The following is a 24,582-nucleotide window of genomic DNA, read 5'->3' as shown; positions in this document are numbered from 1 at the left end:
CCGGGGGTAGAGGTCACGCCAGTGGAGTCAGGACCTTGTGCCTCCCATTGCATTTCTGCTCCAGAGAGAAGCAGGGGATGCAGGCTCTCCGAGGCCAGCGGCAGGCTCTGCCACCCTGAGGAGCTGCCAGCTCAGAAAGGCATGCTCTTCCTCTGCCCTTCCTCTCAGCTCTTTCCCAGGAGCTTCTGAGGTGGGGGAAGTGACAGGCCCTGGAGGCACCTCTGACAGGGGCTGTGACCAACAACTCTAGGGGCACCATGCACAGACCAAACGTTTTCTACAAAGGGCCACGCACGTAAGTCTTCTAGGCTTTGCAGGCGAGATGTGTCCCAACGATTTAACTCTACCATTAGAGCAGGAAATCAGCTGGATACAATGTGTACATGCACGGACGTGGCTGTGCGCCTCTGAGTTTGTTTACAAAACAGAAGGTGGGCCTGCGATTGGTCCCCACCATGACACAGAGGACTGAAAGTGGCCCCTACACCCCACCACTGGGTCGGGGGGAAAGGCCTGAGGTCTGAAGCCTGCGGGCAGTAAGGCAGCTGGAGTTTCTCCAGCCAAACTCACTGAATTCATCCAACCCCCCAAGCACAGGGGCTCCTCCCAGGCGGCCCACCTCACCTTCTTCCTGAGGCTGACTCCTCAGCTCCACCTCCTCACCCGCCTGACCACAGCTGAGCTCAGCTCAGGGCATGTCGTTCCCTTCCTCCCACAAGCGCACTGCGCAGGTCCCGCGGCTCGGCTGGCCCTGCTGCGGCCCCGCTCCTCTGAGGACCCAGGTCTGGGGTCTCCTCTCCGCAGGAAGACACTTGGCCAAGTGGCCTCCTCAGCTCCCGAGTGTCCCGGGAGCCCACGCGGTGCCCTTGTGGACGAATTCTCCGGGCTCCCTGGGCTACAGCATGCCCAGGGCAGCCCGGCCTCCCCTTCACCTCAGGCACACAGGTAGCCTGAGAGCAAACTCTGCAGTCTCCAGACGGGAGGATTGGGGCACTGCCATCAGTCAGGGATGCAGCTAAGCTACCGCCAGTGATCCTGCTCACACCCCCCCCCCCCCCCAAAACCTGGTCTCTTACTCCGCTGGCCTGTGGTTTAGTAACTGTTTCAACAATAAGGCTGGTTAAGCAACTGGCTGCTCCAGGGGTCATGCTGTCACACACCCTGCCCTTGAGCCCGCTTCTCAGGGGGTGAGTTCAGTGCAGCCTGGATGTTTCACACCAGCACCCGTGTGAACTGCTAGTCTGCACTCCCACGTCCCCCCACCTCGGGAACCGGCCCGCCCCGCCCCGCTGAGCACCAGCACCTGGGGGAGGGGCCTCCCTCGCTGGGACAGGTGAGGCGGATTCCCCCAGAGGGGCCCGATTTCTGCCCCTGATGTGCAAGCCAGAGGATCCCGCCTCTTGCAGGAAAACTTTCACGGCCACACTTTTTAAAGAAATGTTTTATTGCTGCATTTAGACACCCCGAGGATTATTCAAGTGGTAATACTGAGAAACAGCGAACACACAAAAGGATACAAAACTCGACATCAGAGAACGAGAAACTCCCCAAGTGCCTTTTAGAAACTATGCCACGCGTGCCAGTGAAATTTGGTTTTTATTAACAATCAACATTCTAGAAACACTGCATCTAAATAGGTGGTGAGCTGTTTCGGTCTTCCCTGGGCGAGAGGTGGAAGCTGCCTATTTCAAATCAGACCCAAAGGGCAACTATTTCAAACGTGTTTGCATCAGGCCAGCTCCCCAGCATCGTGGGTGTCCGCCCTGCGGTGCCCAGGCCTCCCAGCGGGCAGCTGCCCACCAGGCCCAGGAGCTCCAGCCCCGTCAGGCATTGCCCGAGGCTCGAAGTGGCCCGCTGCCTGCGGCCTGCACACCTGTAGCCAGGAAGGGTGCACCTGAGGTTTGAAAATTAGACCCATACGGTTGACAAATGTGGATTGGAGGGGAAAAAAGTGGGAGAAGGCATGCTAGAGGCCTGGAGTAGGAAGAGACCTTTTACAGTTTTTAGGAAAGTTTTAAACTCGGGCACAAAACCCAAATTACTGCTGGCAGCCGAAGAAGTCAGACCCCTTGAGTTGTGCTGTAACTTTGGGGGAATAAAGGCTGGTGGTAAGTCCCGAGGGCCGTTTTCGTCTCCTCCTTGCAGGCCCACAGGTCCCAGCCCTCTTGGCCCCGAGACCTGCAAACTCACCTCGTTTCTATACGGTTCAGCCAAACGCTGCCTCCCGGTAAAGCCAGGTGTAAAGGAGGGGAAACCAGGGATTAACCCCCAAAGTACTGAGAGGGCAAGTGAGAGACGGAAGGGAGTGCCTGGCAGCTCTGCTGTCCCCACTGGGTTGGCAGCACAGCACATGCTGCCAGGCCTCCCTTAGGCCGGGAAGAGCAGAGCTGGGACTGAGGAGGGGCAAAGGCTCAAGGAGACCTGCAGGCCCAGACGGCGAGGGAGCAATGTGTGTCCTTCGGGAGAGGAAGAAGGGCTTGGGGAACCTGGCGGCAGGTGATGAGAGGGTGGCGGGCCTTCCTGAACAGCAGCAGGAGGTTCACATAATACCCTGTTGGGCGTGAGAGCAACACAGTGGCGGTCACAGGGCGCCTCCCTGCCTGTCACAACGGGTGCCAGCCTCATGGGGAGGCTGCCGGGGCTGCTGGGGCCAGAGCACACTTACCCCTCGGTGGGAAGTCTCTGTACTTTTCAAGTTCAGCATAAGCCGTTCCCTCGGGGGAGAGGGCAGGACCCCACTTAAAAACCTACCCGTCTTCACCTGACACTCATCCGCGGTCAGAGGGGGACAGAGGCGGCCGTGCTGAGGCCACTCCTAAGGGGCAGCCAGGGATGACCAGGATTCAGCAACCCTGAGTGAATGGTCCGCCTGGTCCCAGGCTGCGGGGGGGGGGGGGGGGGGCGTAATTGCACTTTGGGGCACAGTGAACACGGGCGTGGGCTGGATGGGGCCTGGGAGATGGCGAGAGGGAGGCTGACCCATGTGCAGGGCTTGGCGGGGCCCTGGCTGCCCAGGCGAGGAAGGTCACGCAGGGCCGCTCCTCAGATCAGAGCCCGGGACCCTGCGCTGGATCTCGGGGGGAGGAGGTGGCAGAGGGCAGTCTGCTCCACGCGCTCCCCAGGGCTGACACCCTGCAGCCTCCTGGCTTTCCTCTCAGCACACAGGCCAGGCGTCAGGCTCAAAGCACTAGGGCAGGCCCTGGGCACCTCTCCGCCCCCTCCCTCAAGGAGGCGGGCACCGGGAGGCAGAGTCGCTGGGAAAGTGAGCACCTGGGCAAACCCACACTGCACTGAGGTCCTCCTCGCCTTCTCCTGGCGTTAACCATGTCCCTGGGCAATGACACTGATTTTAAAAACAGAATTTTAAGTAGATTCTTTAAGGGACAAAAGCCATTTGACGGTAGTGATTTTGGTTTTGTTTGTTGTATGAAAAATGGAAGGGAGAGCATCCCTGAAGACAGAACAGACTGATCGCGAGGCCAGGGCCCCAAAAAGATCATCTGTTCAGTCCAGTTAAGGCGACCAGGGCTGGGGTGTGGCTAAGGGCAGGGACACAGTGAGCTACAGCAGTCGCTGCCAGCCAGCCGGCCTGCCTCTGCCCTGGGCAGCACCTCTGGAGCAGGAGCTGGCCGAGGCGCAGGGGTCCCTGAGACCTGCGGGGTGCACCCCCAGGCCAGGTGGGCATGCCTGCTCTTCAGTGTGAAGCCAGCACAAGGCAGAGAGGCTTGTCTGGAAAGGAATGGTTTTTAAATATTCAGTTTGTTTTAATTATTCACTTTTCCTTTCATTTAGACCCCATAAGCCCTTTCTTTTCAGTGTTGACAAAAAAGAAATGTTTGTAAGACTTGTCGTAACACAGGCTTGAAACCACAGAACTATGCTCAAGTCGCCATTTAGAATCCATTCATTCCCTGAAATGTTAGGAAAAAGGGTCAGACCTATTGTCCTGCTTTATGGTCACAAGTCCCTTTAATGGACACAGAGGAGATGTCACGTTTCTTAGAATACGTAAGGCAGAGAGGGTTTCAGATCTATTATAACATGGAAGTGATCGTCAGGGTCGTGAGTGAAGAGGTTTCCAAATGAAACATTCTTTTAAATACCAGTCTTACTGGAAACATAAAGATTCTCCTTTTGTAAAGTGCTGTTTGCTTAGTGGCTCGCCTGCCACCACGCACAGAGCGCCACGGCCACCTGCTGGGGAGGACGCAGGCAGTGTGGGCAGTGGGAGCACCTCTGGGCTCTCCCGGGAGGAGGGTTCCTCGCACCGTGACGACACTCCGAGCACTGCAAGCCAGGCTGGCCTGCTGCCAACCGGGCGAGCTGCACCTCAGGGCCTGGTGCCCCCTGCTCCCGCGCCTCCTCAGGCCTGACACGTTATTCTCTCATTCTGCTCAAGACCATGCCAGCTCCCCGAATGGTGTCACGGGCTCCGCCTCCCCCGCCCCCCCCCATAGGCCTGCTGCGGAAGTGGTGCCCAGGCACGCAGCCTCCGTGAGCTCCCCAGGAGATCAGCAAGGAGGGCTGAGGAGCAGAGGAGCACTGACAACAGTCGCCGGCCAGGCTGTGCTAACAGCATGGGGGAGAAGGTACGCGATGGCAGGCACCGGTTCCCTTCACCGCTGTGGACCGCCGGGAAGGCCGCTCCCTCCCCGCTCAGACGGGGACGATTTCCGCTCCGGCGTCCTCGGGTTCTGTGCAACTGGAGTTGGTGTCGGAATGGCAGACTCCACGCCCATCTTTATTTTCAAAGTTGGGCTCCGAGAGGGCAGGTTTTTCAAAAATATTCTTTTTGCTTGTTTCTGGACAGTTCTGAACATAGATTACTCTGTTGTAAGCCTTGAGTCTCTTCCACAATTGTACATACACTTTGCACTGAACGTACATAAAAAGAAGTCCGCCCGTAAAGCCGATGGCCACCACCACCAACTTAGTCCAAAAGGGCCACTCCAAGATTCCTGGAAGGGAAACACCGGGTTAGCCTGTCAGCTGACATTATTTAAGATCTGAAGAGATAAAACACAACTCAGGAACTTCTTATAACCCACGGATTCTTAGCTCATCAGTTTGCTCCCTTGCAGGAGGGCTGGGAGGGGCCATTCCTTTTCATCCTGCCCTTCCAGGGGGCAGTTCATGGAGATTCTCTCCCTCCGTGAAGGCCTCTCTTCTGACTAGACCTTAGAAACCGCTCACAGCAAAAAGCAAGAGGGGCATCCCAACAGGATGGCTCTTGCCTTACCGCTGGTGCCCCTACCAGAAACCCGGGAATGAAACAACCTGGAGTCACACTCAATCCGAGCCCCCTCGTCCCCGGCATGCACCTGTCACCTGCCCCTGTGCCGAGCCCCCTCATCCCCGGCATGCACCTGTCACCTGCCCCTGTGTCGAGCCCCCTCGTCCCCGGCATGCACCTGTCGCCTGCCCCTGTGCCGAGCCCCCTCGTCCCCGGCATGCAACTGTTGCCTGCCCCTGTGCCGTGCCCCCTCGTCCCCGGCATGCAACTGTCGCCTGCCCCTGTGCCGAGCCCCCTCGTCCCCGGCACGCACCTGTCGCCTGCCCCTGTGCCGAGCCCCCTCGTCCCCGGCACGCACCTGTCGCCTGCCCCTGTGCCGAGCCCCCTCGTCCCCGGCACGCACCTGTCGCCTGCCCCTGCTTGATCTCCTCGGTGGTGCGGTCGATGAGCACATACAAGGACCAGACCACACAGGTGATGGCGATGACGTGGAACGTCACCGAGCACATGATCTTCCTGCGCTCGCTGGCCGTCATCTGCAGCTTCTCCCACTGCAGAGACAACACACAGACGGGGTCTGACTCAGTGCAGGCTGCAGGGGTGAGAGCACTGGAGATGGGGGAGCTGCCCCACCCCCCCAACTACATAAATACCCCTCAATACCCAAAGTCATTCTCTTTAAGCCACTTGGCTCTAATCAAGCACCCAGTACTGGTATTCTGTGCAACTCCCTGTGCAATGGCAAAAGGCCGGCATCGAGATGAGCTGGGAGCTACACCCCGCAGCCGCCTGCTTATCCTGCCAGCAGACCAGACAGCAGTGCTTGGTCAGGGAGTCTCTGGTTCCAGTCCCGATCAACACCGCCTGCTGGCCCAGACCCAGGCGGCACACTGTAAGTCTCCCTGGCGTGCTGACCAGCGTGGGCGAGGGAAGCAGAGGGTGATGATGCCACAACACACCGCGATGGGTCACACCACACGGGAGGGTGATGCAGGAGGCGCTCCCTCTGCTCCTCTGCTACTCTGGCAGCAACAGCGTGAATCGACGCTAAGAGCTCCTGGTACACGCAGTCTCTGCCAGTCCCATCTCCTCTAGAGACGCATTAATTTACTCCAAATAGCCAGATTTCCTTTTTCATTTATCGGTTTCCAAACGAGAAGAGAACACATAAAGGTAGAGAAAGAGAACAAGGAGTAAGCAGGTGCCCTCGCCAGCCTCACAGCCTCTGCAGATGCTCTGTGGGGAGAGCCGGAGCAGAGCCGCAGGGCCCTCGATCTTGGTCAAGCGCCTGACTCCCGAGACTCGGGCAGAGCAGGGCCCGGGGACTGGAGGTGCCTGAGATCACTTTAAATCTGTGCCTGGCTCCTTCTAAAGCCCGACCTTCCTTTGGCTGCTCTCCTAACCCGAGCCCTACTCCCTGATTTCCTGTTGTTCCCTAAGGCACACTCAGTTCAAACCTCTCTCGCTCCCCTGACTGCTCACCTCACCTTTCACTTCACCTCCAAATCCTACTGACCCTCAAGAGCTGCTTTGACACCCCAACATTCTGGGATGCTACCACTCCCCTCCGAGCCCCAGCTCCCAGCGACGCTTTCTCCCCAAGTGCCTGGCGTGAGTTAGCGTTTAACCGGCACTGACCTGTGCTGCTCTCTGAGGATGTGGCTCCCTGGTCAATTTCCATATAAAATCTGAGATACGAACAAGTCTTGGGTTATTCCAGACAAACCTCATGCCTATAGGACGCGTGTGCAGGACAAGGCTCCTGGCAGAGGGGCCGGGGCCCGGGACAAGGACCGTGTCCTGTCCGCCTTTGGTTCCTGCCTCCCAGCCCACCCTCCCACCTAAGACCCTTCTCACAGGACAAAGCTACTGTGTTACGCTGTGCTTCGTGCAGGGGAGATACTAATCTCTAATTTGCAGTTCTAACTGGAGGCCAGGCATACAGACTCAACACTTAGAAAGTTAAATGTTGACTAAAATGTCACGAGACAGGTCAAGGACCAAATGACTGACAGGTGAGCACGCAGCCTCAGCTGGAAGGAAAAGAAAACGTGACGACTGAGTGGAGGGACTTGGGAACCGGCGCCAGAAACGGTGATCGCCGCCCGAGCGCGCGCCGCCCCTCCTCACAGAAATGGACACACGCGGACTCGGGCCTCATCCGGGCGAGGCCGCGCCCGGCCCGTCCACCTACTTTTCTCAGCGGCTTCAGCCTGGTCTCCATGATGAACTCGTACTTGCAGAGCTCGCAGCAGCGCGTGTCGGAGCTCTTGATCCACTGCTGCAGGCAGGCCTGGTGCACGAAGTGCAGGCTCCCCGTGCAGTGGCAGGGCGTGATCAGAGGGCTCTCGTCGTCCCCCTCACAGTGGCAGATCCTAGGGCGCAGGAAGGAGAGCCAGGCATTACCAGCGGGGCTGACGACAGGGTGCCAGGGCCATTCCCCCAAGAAAACGCTCAGAAACAAACATCACAGGATCAACTACAAGCACAGACACAGACAGACAAGAGCGAGGACAATGACTGCAAACTAAACACCTCTAGCTAACTGCACCGACAGGGGAGTCTGGGCAGCGGGCACGAGAGGGGACCTGGTGTAAGAAATGACAGAGCAGTCACTCTGGGTAAGAACTTCCCTGAAAGACACATTTAAGGCAACCGGGCAGTATCTTCCAGAACTTACGACGTTAAAATAATTAGGAAAAAATTTCTGTGTAAAAGAAAATCAGCCTCCAAAAGTACCAGTGATTTGAAAGATGGTGGGATCGCTTTTTCACTATCACCACTGACCTCACCTCCAAACCACAGTTCCGTCAGGGTGAGCAGGACATCTCGGCACCTCTCCTGGACTCAGGACATTCTGAGGGGCTGCAGGTTCATTTCTTTTTGCAGGACCACTCACAGCAATAAGTGGGAATTTTAAAGCATTTATTATATTGAAAGGTTCAGGGCACATGCAACAGGATCGAGCTACTAACCTCGAGCAACTAAACAGGCCAGTGAGAACAGGGTCCTCCCAGCCGCTGAGGAGCAGACACCAGCCGGAAGGAGCGGCTGGCCCTGGCCCGGCTCTCAGCTGTTTCTTTCTGATCCAATTGTCAGAACTGTTAATGGCTGGCCCTCAGGAGGGCGACTGGGAAAGGTTAGGATGGGGAAGGCTTAGAGTGATGATAGAAAGTGCTTTCTGAAAGATTTGGGGGAGCATTATCTCCGCCCAGGCTGCTGACATGGGAGGAGATAGAGGTGGGCAGTACATTAGGACCTGCCTCCAAGTTAAACAGAAGGAAGGACAGCCTCTCCCATGCACATCATGCTGCAGGTGGAACAAGGGGTAACAATGAGGCGGGGAGGACAGCCAGCCCTGGACTCTAGACCATCAAGCCGGAAAAGTTTCTTTCTTCCAACTTCCTTATGCGAAGTCAGCTTGACCTTTAATATGTGTAGCTTCTTCCTCTTTTATCGTCTGTGAAACTATCTTGGGACCCATATCATAGAAATTGGTTTTCCAAATGGTATCAACACTCCATTCTTCTGGAGAAACTATTAATCCACAATTGTTTACCATTGCCTACTAATTGGTTTTCCTGAAACTTCACATATTAAAAGCAAGATGAGGCTACACAGGTGTGGGAGCAGAGACGGGCAGAATGGTGGTTCCTGGCAAACCAACCTGCAGGCATCCCCTGACGTGGACACGGGAGAGATGGGGGGGCATTTTTCAGAGAGGGGAGAGGAACAGTCCAGGTCACTGTCCTTCTCCACAGAGCAGAGGGGTGCCCGCAGGGCCTTCCTCTTCGATCTTGCAGATGTGTTGTCCTCAAAGACGTCGTCATCTCCCATGTCGTCAGAGCAGAAGCCCGCGCTGCCGGCCAGCCCGCTGGAGGACTTGGCGCTGCGCAGGTGGGCCGCCCCGCTCTCCAGCTCGTGGAACCTGTGCAGGCTGCTGGCGCTCGAGCCACGCGAGAGGGAGAACAGGTACCTGAGCAGCCGCCGGCTTCTGGAAACGGCCTCCTCATCTGCTTTCTCTTCCAGAAGAGGGACATGCATGCCCCCCTTGCCACCCTCCGCCTCTGAGGCAGCTGGGCGATTGGCAAATAGGGATGGAACACAAGGATGTTTGGAATGGCCAAGAGGTTTGCAATTCAGAGTTCTTTTCTGTTTATGATGGAACCTGTTAATTCTGAGACACGGATCTTGAGAGAGGATCAACTTCCCTTCAGAGCACGTTCTTTCCACATAGCCAAAGTTTCCCACGCTGTCCTGGGCCTTCTCGCCCACATCATTCAGGGACTTGGAGCACTTGAGCGTCCTTCTGGCTCTGCTGCTCTGAGCAGGCTTCACGGCCGGGGCCCACTCGGAGCCGCCCAGGGTCCTCGGTGGCGCGGGCAGTGTGTCTGCACAGAGCACGGTCACTGTGAGCCCTGGCGCCAGAGAGCTCGGGCCCCGAGCCGCTCTCAGGACAACAGCAGCCTGCATGGGGCTGTGGTGACAACACCCAGAACACACTGCCCTGGAACTGCATGCAGAGAACAGTGGGATAAAACACAGAAGTGAAAACAATTTTTAAAGAGAACAGACATACAAGTGAAGAAATGAGACTCGTGTAACTTGGTGAGCAAACAGCACACAGAACGGGGCCGACTGTTTAGAGCAAAGCACAGTGTTGACCAAGCGAATAAAACACCGAGAACTGTGGACACTATCGCGTACTTCTGGGGTGACACGAGCCACTGTAGCATCTGAAGAGGGTGTTACCTGCAGATGTCCTGACTGGAAGGTGTGACAGAAGAGCGAGAGAAGGCGGGCACGGGAGCCAGCACCAGCGGAGGACCCCCGACCTGCAACGACACACCTCCGTCAGTTTCCAGGAGAGTCAAGAGGACCCTGAGCCCCTCTCATCCGAATGGGACATGTCTGCTAGTTCCTCCTGCTCAGTGAGTACCATGAACTAGGTCCCCACAGCTGGGACAGAAGAAATCAAATAGCTCTTTTCTTGCATGTGGGTAAAAGTGTAGCCAGGAAATACTTGAGACTGGAGCAGCACCACGGATCCGAAGATTCACGGTCGTTTTTTTCCTAAGCATCTGAGTGTCATTAGTTCATACACAGGTCAAGAAACCAGTACTACAAGGCGTGTGGCAAAAGCAAAAGAACTGCATGTGATCACTGGGGCACCTGCTCCCCGCCAGCAAGTCCTGGGTTCCCTGATCGAGGCCCGTAGGCCGTGGGCACCCCCTCCTGCTCACCACCTCAAGGTGGGGCCCCAAACAGTGCTGCCCAGCCAGAGCTCTTCATACAGAGGGAGCCTACAGGGCCACCGGTCCACAGATCCAGAGCAGCCAGGGGCCCAGCACAGAATGCTCCCGGGAGTTCTCATCAAAACAAATGAGAGAAAATTTAAATTTGAACGTGTACCAGGAGGTCATGAGATAGAGCAGGGGCTCCGAAAGGTCGTGAATAAGCCCAAACTAGAGAAAAGATCTAGGAGGGTGAGGAGACACCACAGTGGTAGGGGACATGGAAGGAGAGAGGGCAGCAGGGAGTGTGGCCGAGGATACAAAACCACCACAGGAGGGTCCTGCAGCCTCCACGCCAGCCGGGGGGGCCCTTGCTAGTTCCCAGGCCCTCACAGCACCGTGCACCTGCATGGAAATGCATGCTTCGCTCCTTAGGACAACCCGGGCGAGCACCTGCTCCGCACACCCCAAGCAACCACAGGAAAACAGTACAGTTGTCCCTGGGTCTCTGGGGATTAATTCCAGGACTCCCCATGGATACCAAAGCCACAGATGCTCAAGTCCCTTATATAAAACAGTGTAGCATTTGCATATAACCTGTATTTGCATATAGCCTAGAGCGGGTGTGCCCACACGTGACTCACTCCTTTTGCGTGGAACCAGGGTAGTGCTCAGTGCATGGCTAATTCACAGTCTGCTTTTGGGAACTTTCTGGGCTTTTCCCCCCTGAATATTTTCAATCCTCAGTTGATTAAATCGGCAGATGTGAAAGCCATGGATGCAACGCCCGATGATACGGGGCAGCTGTACTATGGTCTGTCATCGAGAGCGAGCCCACGTCACTTCTCCGCCTTCCAGAGGACATTCAGTGGCCCTCAGCCCTGCTCCTTGGTCCTTTGGGGAGTCCCACTCTGGTCCACAATTCTCCAGCTGAGGCCTGGCCCCACTTTTGCGAAGTGCCACCCTAGGGGTGCACGCTCACCCTGGCACTCCAGCCACAGGGCCTCTGACACGGGTGAGCCACCAAGAGAGGCAGCACCATTGTCCAGAAACTCTCCCTTCCTCCTCTGCAATCGCACGGCCTGGAGGAGCGGGCCGGCACTTGAGGTGTTCACTGGACCACGTCCCTGCCCCTCGGCACGGCGAGCAAACGTGCCAACCCCAACGCCACCTGAAGAAGCCTCCGGGAGTGCTGCTGTGGGCGCCTGTGGGTGCTAAGCCTGCGGATTCCTCAATGCGCGCATCTTCAGAGTCGTCCGAGAAGCCGCACTGACTTCCTAGCAGAATGTGCATATGGGCACTGAGTATGTTTTCTTTGAAAGAATTACTAGTCAAAGTTCTTAAGATTCCAATGTTTAATTTATACGGAGACTGGAAATGACGCCCTCAAGTAACCTGTCACCATGTCACGGTTCTTCCCAAAGGAAAAGGAGGACCTGCGTGCACAGGACCCTGCTGCGTTCCCATTGCAGGGCCCCGGCCGGCAGCCATCCCGGGCTTCACTCGGAGCCTCTGCCCCGCCCGGCCGGCCGGGAAGCGCCGGCCGTGCGACTCTGAGAGCACAGGGCCTTCCGCCACTCGCTCGGGGGGGGGGGGGGGGGGGGGGGTGGGTGAGTGGGGGGGCTGAGGGCAGCTGCACCAAGGTCCCCAACTCCTAACAACCTGTTCTCTGACGTTCAGTCCTAACCCAGCCCGAGGCAGGCGGCCTTCTTGAACGCCTCGCTCCCTTCTTTTACTTTGAAGGTGACCAGCTCTGTTCAGCTTCGGTGGGCAAGACTAGAAATGCACCATGGAGGCCACGGGCTGGTCACTGCACTGCAGGGAAGTGAGTCATCACAGAGGCCACGGGCTGGTCACTGCACTGCAGGGAAGTGAGTCATCACAGAGGCCACGGGCTGGTCACTGCACTGCAGAGGAGTGAGTCATCACGGAGGCCACGGGCTGGTCACTGCACTGCAGAGGAGTGAGTCATCACGGAGGCCACGGGCTGGTCACTGCACTGCAGAGGAGTGAGTCATCACGGAGGCCACGGGCTGGTCACTGCACTGCAGAGGAGTGAGTCGTCACGGAGGCCACGGGCTGGTCACTGCACTGCAGAGGAGTGAGTCGTCACGGAGGCCACGGGCTGGTCACTGCACTGCAGAGGAGTGAGTCATCACAGAGGCCACAGCTGGTCACTGCACTACAGAGGAGTGAGTCGTCACGGAGGCCACGGGCTGGTCACTGCACTGCAGAGGAGTGAGTCGTCACGGAGGCCACGGGCTGGTCACTGCACTGCAGAGGAGTGAGTCGTCACGGAGGCCACGGGCTGGTCACTGCACTGCAGAGGAGTGAGTCGTCATGGAGGCCACGGGCTGGTCACTGCACTGCAGAGGAGTGAGTCATCACGGAGGCCAATGGCTGGTCACTGCACTGCAGAGGAGTGAGTCATCACGGAGGCCACGGGCTGGTCACTGCACTGCAGAGGAGTGAGTCGTCACAGAGGCCACGGGCTGGTCACTGCACTGCAGAGGAGTGAGCGTCTCACCGGGCCTCCCTCAGCAGACTTTGGAGAGTCCAGCTACATCCACATCGTCCCCTCATGGCGTGAGGTCAGCTCTCCTTTCTCTATGTGGCTGGGTCAAGTTTAGTGGCTCAGACTGAGGTACAGGATGTCCCCTTCCCCTAAGGCAGCGGTTGTCAACCTGTGAGTCGCGACCGTCGGAAAATACATATAGCATATCAGATATTTACATTACGATTCATAACAGTAGCAAAATTACAGTTATGAAGTAGCAACGAAAATAATTTTATGGTTGGGGGTCACCACAACATGAGGAACTGTATGAAAGGGTCGCGGCATTAGGAAGGTTGAGAACCACTGCCCTAAGGGATGGGAGGTGCCCGGCTCTCCCAGAAGACAGGGAGTTGCCTGGTTATCAGTTCCCTGTGAGAGAAGGACACAGTCTCCTGAAACCATGTGTACCTCCCTGCATCCTGAAGGGAAGGCGATCCATCTGGGAGGAAAGTGGGGTCTTATCTGGAGAATGAGGCCTCCCAGGGTGAGGGTCCTGGGAGGGGGCAGGCCTCAGAAGCTGAAATCAGAGACTGTGGCCTCTCACTCCTGCTGACCTTCCAGTGGTCCAGGTCAGATGGGAAGTCTGGGGTAACTCTCACACGCCCATGCTCGGGGCCCAGGAGGCGGGGGAGGAAGAGCCCAGAGCAGAACAAAGCCTGTATGGGGAGGTCCACGCTGTGACAGGACCAGGTCCCGCGGTGAGCGCACCGGCCCGTCTGCACTGGAGACAGCATCTGCCTGGGAGGCCACTGCAGCCCTGGACCCGCGCCCTGCTCATTAGGAAACGGAAGTCAGAGCGCCCCCATCCATGCCCTGCCCTGGTTTCACCCTCTCCTGTCCCACACAGCACATCCCAAGACGCCTCAGCACACGTCCAAACCACAAGCTCCAGTGACAGAAAAAAGTCTCTTCGTGTTGGATCATGAGGGTTCAAGGAAATTTTAAACATCTACTTCCTGTAGTTTTACATAAATACAAGCCAACTAATGCCTTTTCCTGGCTCCTTCTCCAGGAGGAGTGAGAAGCAGCAGGATCTGTGAGGCATCCCCGCTCCCAGGAGGGGCTCCTCCTGCAGCTGAAGAGGAGCACAGGCTGAGCTCAGGGCCCGTCCGCTGTGGGTGCCCGCCAGCGCAGCTAAGCACCCGAAGAGCTGCCTGGTCTCACGCCCAGGAAAATCTATCAACCTGCAACGAGGACCTAGAACACCGCCTGCAACAACGGCACAAGGGAGAAGCGACAGCTTCACTTACGGCTCCAGGGTCGAACTGCCAAGGTCAAGTCCAGCAAGGGCCAGCAGGCTCTGCCGGAGGCTCAGAGCAGGCAGCTTCCTCCTCCTACCCCCAGAGCAGGCAGCTCCCCGGAGCAGGCAGGGTGCATGGGGGAGGCAGGGGCGCTGGGGACAGTGCTGGCTCAGAGAAAAGGTGTCTGTGCCTCACCCACTCGGGAGCACCCTCTCCCTCCACAAGGGCTGGACCAGGACTGCTCCTGGTGAAAGGGGGGCGCGTCCAGACAAGACAATGCAACCTGCGGAGGAAGCAGGCTCTGCTCCTCATGTTCTCGGGGGCCTCTCACCCGAGAGGCTTTCTGTCAGGACAGGGACGTAAAGCAATCTCAGAACAAACATGTTCACAAAAATCCCCTCTTCCTAAGATGTCGTAATCAGTTTGGCAAAACAAACCTCTGGATTCTGTCGGGGCCTAAATCCCGTGGATCTGATTTCTAATGACAAGACTCAGGCCTTTGCCTCGCTGTACTCAAGTCCCTCAGACGCACGGCTTTAAAGATGTCCACGCAGGCTGCCGAAAACGTGTAAGGAAAAGAAACCTTCCCCATATCCTCGGAGGGAAGGCGGCATCCACCCTCTCTGCTTCCCGCTTTGAGGATGCGAGGCCGTGGAACAGACCTACCAGGCAGCCTGTAGGTCTGTGCGGGGCAGGCCACCTTGCAGGCTGCATTCAGCTCCAGCTCCCTTCCCGCGTTCCTCCACCGAGTTCCTTCCCAACCTCCCTCCCCACCACCTCCTCCCTCTCCTCACACCACCACCGGCCCTTTTCTTCGCCAGCAAAGCTGCTGCAAGCATTTGAAGTCCCAGGCCCTTAACAAAAGCTGACCCCAACAGGGGCAGGGCCACAGATACGGTCGGGCTGATCTGTTTGCTCTGAAGCCACGAGAATTTGGAGAGGGACTGGATAAGGAGGGTAAGAGGCAACAGGACTTCTGTTCACAACTGGTCTCAAATTACAGTCTATCAGCTCAACGACTTAATAGGAAAATGGGAAGTACAGGGCAACACGAAAAGATGCTTAACCTGTCTCATGACGAGAAATGCAAATTAAAACTACAACAACAGCCCTAACCGGTTTGGCTCAGTGGATGGAGCGTCGGCCTGCAGACTGGGGGGTCCCAGGTTCGATTCCGGTCAGGGGCATGTACCTTGGTTGCGGGCATGTCCCTAGTGGGGGGCGTGCAGGAAGCAGCTGAATCGATGTTTCTCTCTCATCGATGTTTCTAGCTCTCTATCCCTCTCCCTTCTTCTCTGTAAAAAAATCAATAAAATATATTTTTTAAAAAAAATAAATAAAACTACAACAATATACATCATCATCAACAAAAAAGGTGTTTTAAAAATCAAATAATACCTGTGTTGCCAAAGTGTGGGAAAGCAGGCATGCCTACACACTGCTGGTGGGAACCAAACTGGTGAGTCACCATAAAATGGCAACTTCTCTCAGAATTACCAAAGAGCACACACTTAGAGCAATTCTTCTTTTAGGATTTTGTCCTTATGCACATGGCAGCAAAGGGCTGGCATTGCCTCACTGGCCAGGCGCTTGGGGACAGACTGAGTTAATACAGGTGCGTTGATGGAGAGGAATGCCAGGCAGTCATGAGGAGAGGGGCGCGTCCTGGGGCCCAGTGCCGTGAGGGAGGGACTGGCAGGGGGAGGGCCACCGTGACCACTGGCCTGGGCATGTCAATCAAGGCCCGACGGCGGTCCCACTGAAACATGGAGGGAGCAGGCCCCCTTTCCACCATTACACATGAACCACGCACAGGTATTGCCTCAACACAAACTCCTTTTTATTTATTTATTTTTTTAAAATATATTTTATTGTTTTACAGAGAGGAAGGGAGAGAGATAGTTAGAAATATCGATGAGAGAGAAACATCGATTAGCTGCCTCCTGCACATCCCCTACTGGGGATGTGCCCGCAACCCAGGTACATGCCCTTGACCGGAATCGAACCCGGGACCTTTCAGTCCGCAGGCCGACGCTCTATCCACCAAGCCAAACCGGTTTCAGCACAAACTCCTTTTTAAAATAACATGCATTTGAAAGTTTATGAAGTAAAATAAAACTGAAAAGCACAACCAACTGTAATGATTTTCCAACTCTGGAAAACTGGTAAAGAAATTAAGCAGGTCATGATCTACATTTAAAAAACACAAAATAAAATAGAAAATGCCAGAGTACATCTGACATCATAAGAATTAAGTCTTTGGAGGGAATATTTCTTTCAGCTCTATGTGTGAGTGAACCGGGTTTCAATGTAAAAGCTACTTTTCTTATGAAAGGTCATGGTCAAAATAATTGGAAAGTCTGTATTTCTACAAAGAAAATGCAACATATCAAAATAAGCAAAGGAATGTGGCTGAATGAAGAGAGCCTCCCACCGTCAGCATGGAGGATGGAGGTCGGAGGTCAGAGGCGAGGGCCCGAGGACTGCCAGGACAGGCCCCCCTCTGCGGAGAGCGTCTGCCCGGGTCAGCTTCCTATTGCTGTGGAACCAAGTACCACAGACTCAGAGGAGCAAAACGACACAGATGTACGTCTGTGCGTGGGATGGGTCCGCTGCTCGGGCCTCCCCCTCTGAAGCTGTGGGGAAGGATACAGCTCCACATTCATGCAGGGGGTTGGCAGAATGCAACTCCTTGCCGCTTTACAGCTGAGGACCAGTCTCCTTGGGGCTGTCAGCCGGCCGCCCTCATTCCCCGTCAGTCAACCCCTCGCCATCTTCAAGCCCACTCCTGCCTGCAATCTCTGACGGAGCTCACGGGATTCCATTCAATCAACAGAAGGTGGTCATGGAGTGCCACCTCCGCACGGGGCAGGTGCTGGGCCGAGGGCAGGACGCCTCTGGGGACCGTTTTAGAAGTTTTGTTTATCAGACCACCTCACCTTCCTTCCCACTCAGGAGGCTGCTAACTGCCACTGCCCTCCCACTCCCAAACCGAGAGGTAATGCCCTGCCCTCGCTGCCGCTCAGCGGCCTGGCTTCATACAATAGTCTCACTTGGTGGTTGGACGCTGCAAGGTATGGACTGAGGCTGCCTTTCGGGAAACTTTCTGTTTAGCACAGAGCCGCTCTGTCATGAGAGACTCTGATTTCTATAAATAAACACCCAATCGTATTCAACTTCAAATGAGCTACAATTAAAGGAGGAGAGGCCAGTTCTGTGGCTGCTCTAATGAACGGCTGTGCCAAGAACGAGCTTTCACAATGGCAGCTAATTAGAAGTAGCCACTTACAAGGTAAATACAGAGCATAAGCAACTAGGATTCCTGGGGGAGTGCAATGAAAACTAGTGAATTCCCACTGTACGTGACCTCAGCTTTGCCTAGCAAGTGGCACTAACATTGAAATCTTTTCTTTGGTGGCCTTTAGAGTTAGAATAGTAGGACATATACATATAACACAGCACTGCTGACGCAAGGCCGCAGCTGGAGGAGGGCATGTATATATCACAGCACTCCCCAGGCAAGGCCACAGCTGGAGGAGGGCATATGTCCTCAGATGAGAATGAAATTTTTAAAAAAGGCTAATAGGAATTTCAGAGACAAAACTAGCAAAATTAACTATAACTACAATAAATAGTCAGGAGACACACAAAACAAAAAATATATTAAAATGATCCCAAACACATAAAGGATGGAGGGGGTAGTAAAAATGTAGTGCTTTTAAAATGCACTTGAACTTACATGCCTACCAGTTTAAAAAAGACTGTGATAGATAGAGATGGATATATCATTGTACCCACAAACCAAACACCTACAAAAATACACAAAATATTGTGTAAAGAGAAAGGAACCCAACCAAACACTACAGAAAACCAACAAATCCAAAAGAAAGTAAGATATCAAGAGGAGACAGGCAGAGAACAACAAAAACAGTTAACAAAAGGTTAATAAGTGCATACCTATCAATAATAACTTGAAATGTAAACGGGCTAAATGTTCCAATCAAAAGGCAGAATGGATGAAGAAAACGGCCTTCTATATGCTGCCTACAAGAGACTCCCCTCAGACGGAAAGATACACATAGACTGAAAGTGAAGGGTAGAAGAAGCTACCCCATGCAAGCAGACACGAAAGGAAAGCTGGGGTAGCAATACTCCTATCAGACAATGTGAAACAAAGAATTAAAACAAAGAATGTAAAGAGAGACAAAGAAGGACATGGTGTAAGAATAACAGTGTTAAGCAACAAAGCATATATATAACAATTGTAAATATCTATGGACCCAACATAGAGAAACCCAAGTATATAAAGCAAACAGGAATGGGCAGAAAGACAGTGTGGACAGAAAGGGGGCCGCATGCTAAACCTGACCGGCTCAGGGGAGGCCTGCAACCTCGGAGCCAAAGTAACTACGCAGGATGGTCTGATACTGAAACTTCCGACTAAAATCAAGTCATGGAGGGGAGCCACGTCCCAGGCCAGTCTCTTCCCAGACAAAGGTCAACCTTTACCTCAACCGAGCCTGTCTACTGTCTTTTGCATCTACTGATAACAGACCTTTGGAATGTCATAGTAACCCCCTTTTCCCGACTCCTCAGGGCACAACCCCCCATCAGAGCATGAGACCCCAGCCCCTCATTGCTCCCTTGTCCTCCTGCACACCATCCCTCTGTGCTATAAATATGAACTGTTAAGGAGCCTGTACCCACCAATGTAAAAGACGTATATGTCTGTTTTTTTAATCCAATCCCAGAGATTTCCCACTTTACTTTCTCCCGCCTCCTAGTCTATCACCAATGAATTTCATGTAACCCCTTATGTCTTCTCTTTTGAATCTGGAGGTATAAAATACCTCCTTTTTTGGGCACATGTACTCAATCCATTGAGCTTTTGCTTCCCAGCAATTGTTGTCAGTTTGGCTGAAGAAGCCTAACAGGACCACCTGCAGCCCCGGACCTGTGCCCGGTACCAGCAGGGCCCACTGTGTCCCCCCACCCCCACCCCAGCTCCTTGCTCTGTATCAGGTGGACTTGGGTGAGTTTTTCTTGGAATTCTGGACCTCCTATTTTAAGGTAAGAGGCCCTGCCTTTATTTGAGCTGTTTTGGAAAAATCCTCAAGGTGGGGCTAAATGTTAACGGTTGAGAGAATCCAGGCCAAAGATAAGAGTTGGGAACTCAGGACAGGAGAAAAAAATGGGTGGCTGGTTTTTAACTTTTGCATTTCAATCGGACTTGCCTTCTGAGAGTCTGAACAAAACCTTTTGCTAGATAAGTGAGAACCTGAACTCTGTCGACTCTAAAGATAAGGGTCACTTCCTCCTCCAGCTCGAATCTGGGATTTTTAGATGACTAAGAATCTTTGCAGAGGGTGTCCCTCACAACATAGGGAAGCCATACTGGGAATTCGAACTCAACTGTAATTAAATGATTGACTCATTCAGGGATGAGCACATAAAGGTTGGTTATGGTTACCCAGAGCTCCCAGTCCTCATGGCTGTATCAGACAGCCAGGCAGAGAAACCAAGACACGTAACAAGGCTGAGGCAACTCGGGAGGTACAGCCCCTTAGAGCTCAACTCATAAGCAGCACTTCAACCCCATACACAGTATCTCTGGAAATGCTGTTCAGACTCTGCAGATGCCAAAATAAAATTAAAATTAATATGGGACATTGTGCCTCCAAGACTGGAAGAGTTCCAGCCCCCAATAATACTCCTGCACATATACAATAAATAGGAAGCCTTTACTTGCGAGTACTTACAGAAATGGGAAGATTTAACTAGAAATGCTATTAACTTAAGATGGCCAAAATGGAAACCTTTTTTTGTGTGTGTGGAAAGTATCGCATATGTACCCTCTTCCCCCACATTGACCCCCTCCAGCCTGCCCCCACCCCAGGTCTTCGCCACCCTCTGTCCATGGGTTATGCATATATGTATACAAATTCTAATTTAACTGTTAGTACATGTGATCTTGGCTATTCTGACCTATTCCAGTTAAGATACCTACTGGTTTCTGGGAACAAAAAGCAACAGAATTACTAAATATGGTTCCTGGAAAATACCTATTGAGGATCTGTTTTTATTGTAGAAAGCCAGGTCACCTTAGGAAGGGTTACAGAAAACTGATATGAAATTTAGAAAGAGAAAAGAGACAGAAGCAAGCACACGGTTGCTGAGAACTATCAGAGGCTCAAATAAATCCATGAAAATTATTACAGGTTTGGATGTTTCTTATGTCAACAGCAGAAATGAACAATAACATAAAAATAGTTGGGGACTTGAATACTCCATTTACCTCAATGACTAGATCATTCAGACAGATAATTAATTAATATGGAAATAATGGCCTTAAATGCCACATTATTCCATATGGACTTAATAGACATTTTTAGAACATTTCATCTCCAAACTGCAGATTATACATTCTTCAAGTGCATGCCTATGAAACATTTTCAGGACAGACCACATATTAGGCCACAAAACAAGCCTCAATAAACCAAGAAGATTAAAATTATATCAAGCATATTTTCTGATCACAATGGTATGAAACTAGAAATCAACTATGGGAAGAAATTTAGAAAAACACAAATATATGGAGACTAAACAATATGCTACTAAATAACCAATGGATCAAAGAGGAAATCAAAACTACCTTGAGACAAATAAAAATAAACTACTTTGTAAAATTTATGGGATGCAGCAAAGCCATTTTTAAGAAGGAAGTTCATACCTCTGCAGGCCTACTTCAAGAAGTAGGAAAAATTCCAATTAAACAATCTAAATTTACACATACAAGAACTAGAAAAAGAAAAAATGTTCTGCACAAAAGAGGAAGCCATCAACAGAAGAAGCCATAAACAAAATGGAAAGACGACTACTGAATGGGAGAATATGTTTGCAAATAATATGTCAGGTAAGGGGTTGATATCCAAAATACATAAAAAACTCATAGAGGCCTGACCGGTTTGGCTCAGTGGATAGAGTGTTGGCCTGTGGACTGAAGGGCCCCAGGTTCAATTCTGGTCAAGGGCATGTACCTTGGTTGCGGGCACATCCCCAGTGGGGGGTTTGCAGGAGGCAGCTGAAGGATGTTCCTCTCTCATCGATGTTTCTAACTCTCTGTCCCTCTCCCTTCCTCTCTCTGAAAAATCAATAAAATAAATTTTAAAAAAACACAAAACTCATAGAATTCAATTACAAAAACACACAAAACAAACAAAAACCATCCAATCAAAACATGGCAGAGCCCTGGCAGGTGTGGCTTAGTTGATTGAGCATCCTCCTGATTCCCGGTCAGGGCATATGCCCAGGTTGCAGGCTTGATCCCCAATAGGGAGAGTGCAGAATGCAGCTGAGTGCAGTTCTGCTCTTACATCTGTATATATTGTACAACTGAAACTACGATTAGAATGTATACTCAATATACTTAAATGAAAAAAATAGTGTCCCCCAAAATGTATCCACATTTTGAATGATTATAAAATCAGTGTTTATTAACATTCTGTTCATTTTCAAAATTTAAAAGAATCTACAGAAATGAGTAATTTTTTTGTCAATGACTGTTTTCAAACTGATGACCGTTCTGGTCTAGGCACTGCTGATAACACAAAGCAATGGAGTCACAAACATCAAGAATCATTTTGTTCTTGCTGTTGCAAATGGTAAGAATTCCTTCTTTTTTACAGCAGCATAGTATTCCATTGTGTAGATGTACTGCAGTTTTCTAATCCATTCATCTGCTGATGGGCACTTAGGCTGTTTCCAGATCTTAGCTATGGTGAATTGTGCTCCTATGAATATATGGGTGCATATATCCTTTCTGATTGGTGTTTCTGGTTTCTTGGGATATATTCCTAGAAGTGGGATCACTGGGTCAAATGGGAGTTCCATTTTTAACTTTTTGAGGAAACTCCATACTGTCTTCCATAGTGGCTGCACCAGTCTGCATTCCCACCAGCAGTGCATGAGTGTTCCCTTTTCTCCGCATCCTCTCCAGTACTTTTCGTTTGTTCATTTGTTGATAATAGCCATTCTGACAGGTGTGAGATGATACCTCATTGTTGTTTTGATTTGCATCTCTCGGATGTTTAGTGACTTTGAGCATGCTTTCATATGTCTCTTGGATTTCTGAATGTCCTCTTTTGAAAAGTGTCTATTTAGGTCCTTTGCCCATTTTTTGATTGGATTGTTTATCTTCCTTTTGTTAAGTTGTATGAGTTCCCTATAAATGTTGGAGATTAAACCCTTATCGGTGATAACACTGGCAAATATGTTCTCCCATGCAGTGGGCTTTCTTGTTGTTTTGTTGATGGTTTCTTTTGCTGTGCAGAAGCTTTTTATTTTGATGTAGTCCCATTTGTTTATTTTCTCTTTAGTTTCCAATGCCCTAGGAGCTATATCGGTGAAGAAATTGCTTCGGCATGTCTGAGATTTTGTTGCCTTTGGATTCCTCTAGTATTTTTACGGTTTCCCATCTTACATTTAAGTCCTTTATCCATTTTGAGTTTGTTTTGTGTATGGTGTAAGTTGGTGGTCCTGTTTCATTTTTTTTGCATGTATCTGTCCAATTTTCCCAACACCACTTATTGAAGAGACTGTCTTGACTCCATTGTATGTTCGTGCCTCCTCTGTCAAATATTAATTGAGCATATTGGTTCAGGTCGATTTCTGGGTTTCTATTCTATTCCATTGATCTATCTGTCTGTTCTTGTGCCAGTACCAGGCAGTTTTGAGAACAGTGGCTTTGTAATACAGCTTGATATCTGGTATTGAGATCCCACTTACTTTGTTCTTCTCAGAATTGCTGCAGCTACTCGGGGTCTTTTTTTATTCCAGATGAATTTTTGGAGAGTTCGTTCTAGGTCTGTGAAATATGCCTTTGGTATTTTAATGGGAAGTGCATTGAATTTATAGATTGCTTTGGGTAGTATGGACATTTTAATGATGTTGATTCTACCAATCCATGAACATGGTATGTTCTTCCATCTGTTTATGTCTTTCTCTATCTCTTTTTTCAACGTCCTGTAGTTTTCTGAGTAGAGGTCTTTTACCTCTTTAGTTAAGTTTATTCCTAGGTATCTTAATAGTTTTGGTGTGATGGTAAATGGGATTGCTTTTGTAGTCTCTCTTTCTCATTATGCTAAGTGAAATAAGCCAGTCAACTAAAGAAAAGTACCACATGATCTCACTCATTTATGGATAATAAAGACCATTATAAACTGATGAACAAAAATAGATACAGAGGCAGAGCAGCATCGAACAGACTGTCAAACTACAGCGGGAAAGCCGGGGAGGGTTGGGGGGGTGAGATAAGAGATCAACCGAAGGACTTGTATGCATGCATATAAGCATAACCAATGGACACAAGACACTGGGGGGTAGAGGAGGCCAGGGGAAGGTCAAAGGGGGAAAAAAAAGGAGACATAAGTAATACTCTTTGTAATATTTTAAGCAATAAAACAAAATTTAAATAAAGGATAATTTTGTTCAGTATTTGTGTGCCCTCAATTCATCAACTGTTGCTAGTTTTGTGCTGTAAACTTTATCTTTCATGTAGCCTCATAAAAAATGTCTAGTGACATTTTAGGATAAATTTTATTTGTTCAAAGCTTAGTCTGGCTTCACCCATTATTTCAAGTCAGTTAAACCTGACAAGGAGTGAAAATTAAGTTATTTATCAGCTGTTCAAGTGTATACACACCTTTTTGGGACACCCTAAATATATAAAATGGGTTTCTTATAGACAAAATAAAAACTTTAATTAAAAAAAAAGTTTAGGGGACCAGATCATCTTAGATTTGGCACATCACTCTAAATGCAATGAGAAGCCACTGAAGGCTTAAAAAGAGAAGCATTACAGTCCTATTTACCTGGTTGCTAGGTGGACGACTTGGGAGGTGGCAAGAATGTAGAAGATTCTTGGGAAGCTACTGCAGTAGTTGAGGAGGCTTGGACCCAGAAGGTGAAAATGCCAATGAAGAGGAACAAGGGGCTGGGCATAGAGCCTTCCACAACCCCATGCAAACATGCACTCAACAAGCATGTGCCGAGAACCTCCAGGGCTAGACTCTCTCCTTGACTCTAAAGATTTAGGGGTAAACAACACAAGTCCATGCACATGGACCTTACATGTCTGGGGGCGGGGGGGAGGGGGGTGGGGCGCAACAGAAAAAAAAATACGAAATGTTGACGAGGGGGACCACTCAGGTGGTAAGGATGGGCAACCAGGAAGAGGTGACAAATTTCACGAAATCTTGCACTTGTAACAGAGGCTCAGTACACGATATCCACTAAGATCATTATCATTAGTACAAAACA

The 24,582-nt window shown here is 51.5% G+C and overlaps 1 protein-coding gene across 2 annotated transcripts in view; it reads right to left on the bottom strand.

Moving 5' to 3' along the window:
- Window positions 1-1,584: 1,584 nt before the first annotated feature.
- MARCHF8 (membrane associated ring-CH-type finger 8) overlaps window positions 1,585-24,582 on the bottom strand; it is a 110,186-nt gene continuing 87,188 nt past the window's right edge. The window contains exons 4-8 of one of the 2 annotated variants that reach the window (XM_081104724.1): window positions 9,986-10,068; window positions 8,901-9,746; window positions 7,428-7,608; window positions 5,637-5,784; window positions 1,585-4,958 (exon numbers count right to left, since the gene is read on the bottom strand). In XM_081104724.1, the coding sequence (XP_080960850.1) occupies window positions 4,657-4,958; window positions 5,637-5,784; window positions 7,428-7,608; window positions 8,901-9,746; window positions 9,986-10,068 (1,560 nt within the window). In that variant the 3' untranslated portion in view covers window positions 1,585-4,656. The remainder of the gene's footprint in view (window positions 4,959-5,636; window positions 5,785-7,427; window positions 7,609-8,900; window positions 9,747-9,985; window positions 10,069-24,582) is intronic. The other variant, XM_081104725.1, reaches the window with a different exon arrangement.

Source organism: Myotis nattereri (assembly GCF_964212035.1).
Source record: "Myotis nattereri genome assembly, chromosome: 13".
NCBI classification, from domain to species: domain Eukaryota; kingdom Metazoa; phylum Chordata; class Mammalia; order Chiroptera; family Vespertilionidae; genus Myotis; species Myotis nattereri.
The sequence above is the reverse complement of the archived record's forward strand: the minus strand, read 5'-3'. Positions and strand labels throughout refer to the sequence as shown.